This window comes from Nestor notabilis, unplaced genomic scaffold (genome assembly GCF_000696875.1).
Source record: "Nestor notabilis isolate BGI_N333 unplaced genomic scaffold, ASM69687v1 scaffold6646, whole genome shotgun sequence".
Taxonomy (NCBI): domain Eukaryota; kingdom Metazoa; phylum Chordata; class Aves; order Psittaciformes; family Psittacidae; genus Nestor; species Nestor notabilis.
Genome location: NW_009931415.1, coordinates 341 through 9,110, shown reverse-complemented (window position 1 = coordinate 9,110; position 8,770 = coordinate 341). Strand labels below are relative to the sequence as shown.

Here is an 8,770-nt window from a genome sequence, read left to right as displayed (position 1 = left end):
GCACATGAGCCAGCACACAGGTTTGGATGGCTTAGCAGGGAAAAGGAAAATCAGGCAGTGGCTTGCTGGGTAGGGCTGCTTCATCCCACTCCTCCTTTCCCCTCTGAAATCAAAGCCCCTTGCTCTGAATAGCCAGTGCACTGCTGCTCCCATCCCTAAATCAAAGCTACTGCCCAGGCATGCTTGATTTCCATAGCCCATGTCCTCCATCAATGTAATACATCAGCACCAGCTTCCAAAAATCAACTTTCTCCCCAGGCTGCTGTACAGGGGTTTAAAAGCTTTTGACATTAGGAAGGGGAATGCAAGGGAGCTGAATAGGGCAGGCAGCCCCTGGGGGGAGTGCAGATACTTGTTTGCTGTAACTGAGATAAGGCTCCTAATATCTACCAGGAACCAGTGTCCACCAAGCATTGCTGTGATCAGGCTGCTGACAGACCTGGTTTCCCACTCAAGAGAGCAGGGATGTGGGATGCTCCTGCCAAGTGCCATTTCCAGCCCCTCGTCTCACTGGAGACACAATATAGGTGGAAAAGAGAAGGAGGGGACTGCTTTACTCATTCACTAATCTACTTTACTACCCATTTACTCCTGCCATGGGAGCAACTGGAATAAGTGTCCCCTTGGAGTTCACCAAAGGGGAACAGAGAAAACAGAGGAAATGAGGAAGGATTTTCTTTAGGATACCATTCCTGTGTGCCACCAGTGTGCCTCAGCCAGATCCAGCAGCCCCAGCACGAAACCCCAGTGCCTCCCTCCCCACTGGGAGTCTCCAGGAGATGGATTTGCATCATGATGGAAGGCAGGCAGTGGGTCTTACGGAAAGAACCTCCCAAGAGCACCCAGCAGACTGCGTCCGTCTGCATTTCTTCGTCAAAGCAGCCTATTTTGGGAGATCCCATCCTTCTGGGAACTGGACAGGCTTCTGCTAAATGTCTGCGCCACGGCACAGACGGAAAACACCCAGCTCATGTCTGCAGGCAGGCATGTAACCTGGGAAGCCCCCATCCGGCCCCCGGATAGAGATATCCCAGGGGAGGGGATGGGGTTCCCTGCTCCAGCAGCTCCCAGTGCCAGGGCTACACACAAACCATGCCAAAGCCTAAGGCCACACAGGATGAGCTGCTGTCTTCCATGCCTCCCACCCTGGATCCTACTACTTTCCATTTTGCCTCCAGCAGCACTTTTTGCCTGGTCCATGGGATGGAGGTGGTCATAGACTTGCCATTTCCCACACTAACAGCTTTCAGCAGTGTGGCTCAATAGGGGTGCAGTGGGAGAGAGAAGGAAAGGCCCTCTTCCCAGCTTCTAGGGTGTATAGTTAATCCTCTCATGCATATGAAAACAGGACTCTTGGCTTAAATCTATCTTTTTTCACCTTTTGTGCGTGTTCTGACTTGCTCCAGCAGGGCTGCCAGCAGCCCACAGTTTATTTTTAAACCACCAAAAAGAAAAGTCCAGTTGATACAACAAACGCTCTGGGTTTCTAGAAAAACAATTCTACAGAAGCTTAGGGAAAAAAGAAGGCTGTTTTGGGGTCAGCTTGACCATGATCTGTAGGGGACTGTGAGGTAAGAGGCAGCTTCTGACCTTGGTTTAGAGACATGTGTCGTAGCTGGGCAGCTGCTCAATGATTATCACCATTCTCTTGCAGCCCTGAAGGCTGAGACCATGCCTGGCTCAACACACAGATGAAGCATCTCAGCTCGGCCAGGCTGAGCTCCACGTTCCCCCTCACCTGCAAGGACATCATAAGAAGACATTGCACAGCTTCCTAAAAGAGGATTTAGATGCAAACACCACCACCCCTGGCTGGGAGGCTGCAGGGAAGCGGCGCTGGGATGAAGGATGTGACTCTCCCTCAAGGTGATGGCGCTCCTAATTGTGTCACTCCAGCCAGGAGGCTGGAGGATGCGACCCAGTTTTGGTGTCTGTTATGTGGCTCGCAGCGGTGCCAACATGCTGGAAGAGCTAAATTTAGGAGCCAAACAGGCACAGTGTTATACACCCAGCCAGGACTCACTGTGTTACGATGCGGCTGGAGAATCGATGCTGTCCATCCGCTCACCACATGCGTTACAGCATCACTGCAAAGCCCTCGCTGCCTGAGTGAGAAGTGTTACCAAGTCACTCGGAATTAAACTGCCACTAAATGCTGTTTGGGGGGAGGGAAAAAACCCAGCACGCAAGCAAATCCTTGCTCTTTCTCAGGCATTGTAGGGAATGAAAACGGCGATTGCTGCCTGGTAGAGAGCCCAATTACGACTAATGTGCGTCCTCTCCCCGCACAAAGGATGAAAGGCATCAGAGCTGGTGGTGACATTTTAAGACCGGAGATGTAAGAACGAATCCAAGCCTCATTGCAAGCCCAGCTTTACCCCAATAAAGAAGCACTTTCCGCAGTCAATTGCCTTGCAGCGTAGCTTGAAGCCCCGCTATTGATCTAGCATGTGTTATAAGCAGATAATCACTGTCACTGTGCCGGGGCTTCTGCAAGGGGGTCTAAAAGCAGTTTCTGGAAGATGGCTGAGGGCTGTTTTTCTGCAGAGCCCACAAAACTCTTGAGGTTTGCAGAATGTGAGGGCCAGAAAAGACCATTATATCACTGCAACTCATTCATCTCCCAATCCCATAAACTTCAGCTAACCAGCCCTTGCACAGCCATTTCACACCCAGCAATTCCCTCTCCCCAGCCAGGTGCTAACACACCACCATCAATCCACCTCTCAATCCTTCCCTTCTGTAAGACAGACAGCGAGAGCTGCTGACATCCCCCAGCATCAGGCATGTTTCTCCTGTCCCCAGAAGGCTTGCTGAGGTCTGAATCCTTACACATCCAAGCTCCTGGCCCCTTCCCAACGACGTGGGGAGGTTTGGGGCCAGGCACCTTCCTCCGAGTTTAGCAAGAAGTGGTCAGAGGTAGATGAAATCAGGCTGCAAACATCCCCCTCCTGCCAGCACAAGCACTTCTTATCCACTTGGCAGATTCCTCCAGTCTCCAAAGGAGAAAAGGATGGGAAATTAAAAAGAAATGAACCAAGAGATACACATTCATCAGGAGCCAGGCGCTGTCAGCCCAGGTCCCTGCGCAACTGCTCCTATAATCAAAACCTCATGCAGTTTAAACACTTGACAGAAGTCTTGAACAGAGATTTTGTTACCCTCAACAGGAAAAGCTGCAACCTTGAAGAATAAAAACACGTTTGTCTGATGGGGGCCCGTCTTCTTTAAGATCATGCTAAATTATGCTCAGCCTGTGACATCTGAGGTTTTGCTCTGTGAGAGGATGGGTGTCTCAGAGGGTCACTGGAGGTGAGGGGAGGAGCAAGCTAAAGATGTGCCATTTCTAAATCAGTCCGTGACGCCAGACAGGAGTTTTTAAGAGGCTCAATCCAAGAAAAGGATTGCTGATGGATGCGCTTCCCACTTGAAACTCACTTGTGTGGTGGCAGACGTCAGCCTACCTGCCTCATGGCTCTGCCACTTGCCTGTTTGCTGTGGAGAGGGTCAGAAACCTTCCAGCTTCCTAGAAGCTCCCCGTGTGCCACAGCTCAGCGAGCTCTTTAAAGCCTCCCACACGCAGGTTATCTGCCTCTCCTGGCTTCTAAATGTTTGTCCCTGAGGAGCTGTTATTTAATGCCTTCCTTAGTTACCAAGGGATGGGAAGTTTCTCCCAGCGTTCTGCAGCTTTCCAAACACAGATGGGGTTTATTGTAGTTTCTGTTGCCTTGACCTCATTAATGTTTTACAGCACAGCTCCAGCAATCCACCTACTACAGCCCCACAGCTCAGGTCTCACAGTGCACTGAACATCTTTGGGGGATTTGAAGTGATTTCATCCCCAAAACAGCTCTGCTCCTGCCTTTTAGGACCTCACCTGCACCCTGCTTGATGCGGGATGACGGCTCCCAGCAGCTCCTTTCATAACAGCCACGGCGGGTGGGAAAGCACAGACCGCACAAGGAGGAGAGAGGGGAAAAGAAAACAAGGACAAAAACAGAGCAGAGGAACAAATCCAAGCTGTGCCATGGACGGCATAACCTGGGAGCCACCTATGGACAGGCAGGATTTGAATTGGCACAAAGGGGTGGAAGCAGAAGAGGGGGGAGAGCCCCGGGTTTGGTGGGGAAATGCAGAGGGTGACCATGGAGTGACATTCATGGTACCCATCGGGACATGCCTGCAGGGAGGAGGGTGGGAATTGGGAGTCCTGAGGCCTTTTTGGAGGGCTTTTCTCCCCTGAGCAGAAGAGGAGGGAGCATCCAGTCTGGCTCTGGTCCTCTAAATTGCTCTCTTAACAGAAGTACATAAATCAGCTCAATGAGCACCAAGATCTTCTCTGGAGCCATGCTCCCCTACAGCCTCTGGAGTTTCTGCTTCACCCCCAAACCTTGCAGGTTTTATCCCAAAGAAAAGCGCCTGGCTCTTAGCAGGGCATTAGCTTTGGGATGCTCGAGGCCTCAAGATGTGTCTCTCCACCAGCCAAGCACCGCATGGAGCCAGGGTTTCCCCACCACATATTTATTCAGAGGCTCTGCACAGCAAGGACAACCCGGCGCCAAACTTTGCAAGAGGGAGGTCTGGCCAGAGTTCAGCAGAAACGGGGAAATAAGACACTGAACTAAACCAATGCATCCCCACCCAATTTCTACCCAAATCAGGAATTTCACGCTCTGGAGGGGGGTTTGACAAGGATCCCATATTACTTACAAAGCACAGAGAGCAGAGAGTGCTTGGCACTGCACAGAAACCCAGTCTTTGCACTAAAGCTTTTGCAAGCCCGAAGTAATTCGGATGCAGAAGTGATCTCAGCTGCTGGGAAGGAACTCAAATAGCAAAAGACAAAGGGAGCCTGTGCAAGGATGTAGAAAAAGAAGAGCTGCTGGCAGGGTACAGGCAGGGGACACTGACCACATGTTAAAAAGGACGGTGGAGAATGTGAAGGAAGCAGGTCAGGGAAAATCCAAGGATGGCTGTGGCCACTGCTGCTAAATGCACTCAATAGCAGGGGCTTGCTTAGTGCCGCATGTCCCACATCCCCCTCTCAAGAGCCTTCCAGCAGTACCTGCAGGGAGATGCTTGGGGGAGCCTGGGGCAGAGCAAGCGTATGGATGGAGGCACACGGACTGCGAGAGCCACCCTACAGCCGGGGCAACATCTAGTGCCACGCTCACCTCCCCAGAGCCTTCCACCACCACACCAGCTCGGGTTGGTCACTGCAAACCCATGCAGAGATGCCTTCTGCTCCCAGGCGCAGGCCCTGCACGTCTTGCTTGCAGTGCCACCTGCCGCCAACGGCAATGCTCTTCAGACACTGGAAGGGGACAACAGCAACGCAGAGCAATGAACTTCCTGCTGTTACATCAGCTTTCCCTGTCCTTTAACAGCAGCCAAACTCCTGATCCAGAAAAGCCACGCTCTTTCCCAAGCTGCAGGCATCCCACGAGTCGCAGGCGTAGCAGCAGACGCTAATAAAGGCCTTTTTTTCCCTCTCCCTTTTATGCAGCATTGTCGCTGGAGCCAGTCTCTTCCCCCCAGAGACCACATCCTGAATCTCGCTCATTGATTCTTTATGCTAAATGATGACTCTGCAGTCGAAATAATGTGGCATGTTCTAGCTCGCATTTCAGACACCGTGAGACTTCTTAATAACGACTTGCATGAGAAATTAGGGAGGCTGCAACAAAGAGCTCCGACGGAGGCTTCCAAAGTGACTCAGAGCCAAGAGAGCCTCGCTTTTCCAAAGCCCAGCGTGAGACAATCTCTAAAGCCCCCGCGCTCAGAGAGAGCCGAATCCTCCCCCCCTGGAAAAATAAGGCCTTTTTTAAGGAGACTTCCCCCAGGGTGAAAATCCCTGTGGGGAGGGTTTGGAAATCTTGGCTGAAATGACATCCCAGTTCCATGAGGAGGTTTCAACCCCACCTTGGCTGGGCAGGGTGAGAGCCCCTCGTGCTGCAGCCAACCTGGGCTTCCCATTTGGCTCTGCAATGCTCCAAAATGGGGCTGGGTATGATTATTTCTTGCTCGTGCAGGAAAGCAGCAGAACACCAGTGGTAAAGGGCAGCGGAGACTCTTCCAGTCTCTGCTCCCAAAGTGCTATGGCACCCACAGAGACTGTGAGCATCACCCTGCACAGGTATCCCTGCTCCTGCCCAGGGCTGCTGCCAACCCTGCAGCTCTTTGCAGCGTGGTGGAGGGGGAATTGCTTCAGGTTAATTTTTGGCTGGTTTTGCTTCCTGCCATCCACACAACCAACACATTTCAAGGGGAAGCAGTGGGGAACGCCTCCACTGCAGCTCCTCACCGGGGGCTAATGCCATTTATGCTCAGTCCCAGCGGTGACCTGCTGGAGTGGGAGGTGTGGTAGGAGACAGGTTTAATTCCTCTGCTCCCTCCTCCAAGCTGAGCTCCTGATTCCTTCTGCATCCTGCACTGAATCCCACCTTCACCTCATCCACGACACCCATCACAGCCACCTCCAGCCCTAGTTCTCTCTGCAGCACAGCTCCACTTCTAACAACTGCACTGCTCACCCCACAGCTCAGCAGACATCCCTCAAAGAGGCTTTTCCCCCAGTGTGGCCCAAAGGAGACATCCCTGTAGCTGGCAAAGGAAGGCTAAAAGCAACAGGGCAGCCAGTGCACCGGCAGCTCTTACCATGTTCCAGAAGAGAGGGTTGAAGGCGATGGAGAGGGCGGCCGCAATGAAGGCAGAGTCGGTCACATCCACGTAGCCGAAGAGCCGTGCCATGGCTGTCACATCCACCTGGGGAGGGAGAGAGAGTTACTGGGGGTGCAGGATCCTGTGGGGACACTGGGTGTAGCACCCGAATATGGGGCACTTCATCCCAAACCAGAAGCATCAGCTGCCTTGCAAGAGCAGATGAATCTTTCAGTAGCCCCAAGCAACGTGTTGTTCAGGGTGCAAAGCCAAAAACAAGGATTGGGACTCCTCTAAGCCATCTCCTCACACACCTCTGGGGTGTGAGGCTCTTAGGAAGCACTCAGGACATGAGCACTGTGAGGACACTACTGCTGTGGGGACAAGCACCAGCCCCTGTGGGGCAGCTGCCAACCCAAGCGTGTTCCAGAAGGAAAGGGAGCAACGTTTCACAGTGCCTTGGCATCCCCAGTGATGGATTTGTGACCCAGGGATGATGGTCTGCGTGGAAACTTCAAGCAATGAACTGTGGCAGCCTCCAACTTGCCTTCCATAAAGTAAGAGCAATTCAAACCCCTTCCACAGTGAAGGGAGATGCATCTGCACTGTAAGCTGCAAAAGACTATCCTGTCTTCTGTAATGACAACAACAAAAAGCCCTTGAAGCTCAGAGCTTTTCCCCCTTTCTCCTTTTAAGAAAGAGCTATTTTTCCCAGGAGGGCTCCCTGACATTGTGAGCATGTTTAGGTGCAATAAGCCGTGCTGCTTCTCCCTCCCTGCAGTGGTATTTGGATGAAAAACACTCAGCACCATTTCTTCCCTATGTTTTTTCCCCCAAAACTTTGAAAACAAAGGACAAAACAGCCCAGCCCAAGCCCTTCCCTCGCTTGAATCAAAACCAAGACAGCAGCGAGACATGGAAGGTTTTTGCTTCCCAAATACAGCTGTGTTTGCAAATCATCTGGATGCCAGGGGACAGGAAAGGTTTGAAAAAGGTATCAGCTGCACCTCGCCAGTCCATAGAGAAATTCCCATTGGCTCCTCACAGGTTTTTTGAAGGAAGCAGAGATTCATGGAGAGGGGCTGCTAAACGTGGTGCCTCTCATAGCCAAGAGTAAAGGACCTGGGAATGGCTTCTGTGCTGTCCCAGGGCATGTCCAGCCACTCTGGATGCCTCCTGCCCAGCCAGTGAGAACAATTCTATGATGGGAACAGCCCTTAGAGCCTGATCCTGACCCAGCTCCCCCTATTCCTCCCTTCCCTTCACCCCTGAGCAGCCCTTTAGCCACCAGACCTCATCCTTTCAAACCCAGCCGGGCACCCAGACAGCTGCTGGCGCCGGGGCTGAACTGCCTGGTCCTGCTTCAATTGTAATCCCTGTGACCAGGACAACTTCTTTCCTCTCGTTTTGTACAGCACTGAGAACACCGCCAGCACGGGCTGAACAAAAGCTTCTTGACCTACTAACTCCTGGCTGGCAACATCATTAACACACTCACCTTCTTTTCTCCTCCTCAACAACCCAATCCGGAGCTGCCAGTGGGAGGCAGATTGGCCTGTGCCTGCTGTGTGCTTGTAGGGATAAAAGGGGAACCCCTTAGGATGAGCTGCCTCTACGAGTGGCTGGGACAGCCACGTACAAGTACAGAACATTCAACTTTGTCCTCTCCTCCCCGAGGGGTGATCGATAACCATGGTGAATGCTGCCTGCTTGCTTGTAACCCCAAAGCTGGGGAGGGTGAGAGTGGCACAGATACCTAATGAGAGCCACATAGGCAAGTGGGCACCCAGTGAGACCCACAGGGGGAACTGGGTGAGAGCTACATGGGCACCCAGTGAGACCCACAGGGGGAACTGGGTGAGAGCTACATGGGCACCCAGTGAGACCCACAGGGGGAACTGGGTGAGAGCTACATGGGCACCCAGTGAGACCCACAGGGGGAACTGGGTGAGAGCTACATGGGCACCCAGTGAGACCCACAGGGGGAACTGGGTGAGAGCTACATGGGCACCCAGTGAGACCCACAGGGGGAACTGGGTGAGAGCTACATGGGCACCCAGTGAGACCCACAGGGGGAACTGGGTGAGAGCTACATGGGCACCCAGTGAGA

The 8,770-nt window shown here is 52.6% G+C and overlaps 1 protein-coding gene across 1 annotated transcript in view; it reads right to left on the bottom strand.

The window, feature by feature from the left end:
- Positions 1 to 6,759, bottom strand: part of PEMT (phosphatidylethanolamine N-methyltransferase) — a 36,241-nt gene extending 29,482 nt beyond the window's left edge. Inside the window, exon 1 of the mRNA XM_010015873.1 lies at positions 6,658 to 6,759. Within this exon, the coding sequence (XP_010014175.1) occupies positions 6,658 to 6,750 (93 nt within the window). The 5' untranslated portion in view covers positions 6,751 to 6,759. The remainder of the gene's footprint in view (positions 1 to 6,657) is intronic.
- Positions 6,760 to 8,770: the final 2,011 nt, after the last annotated feature.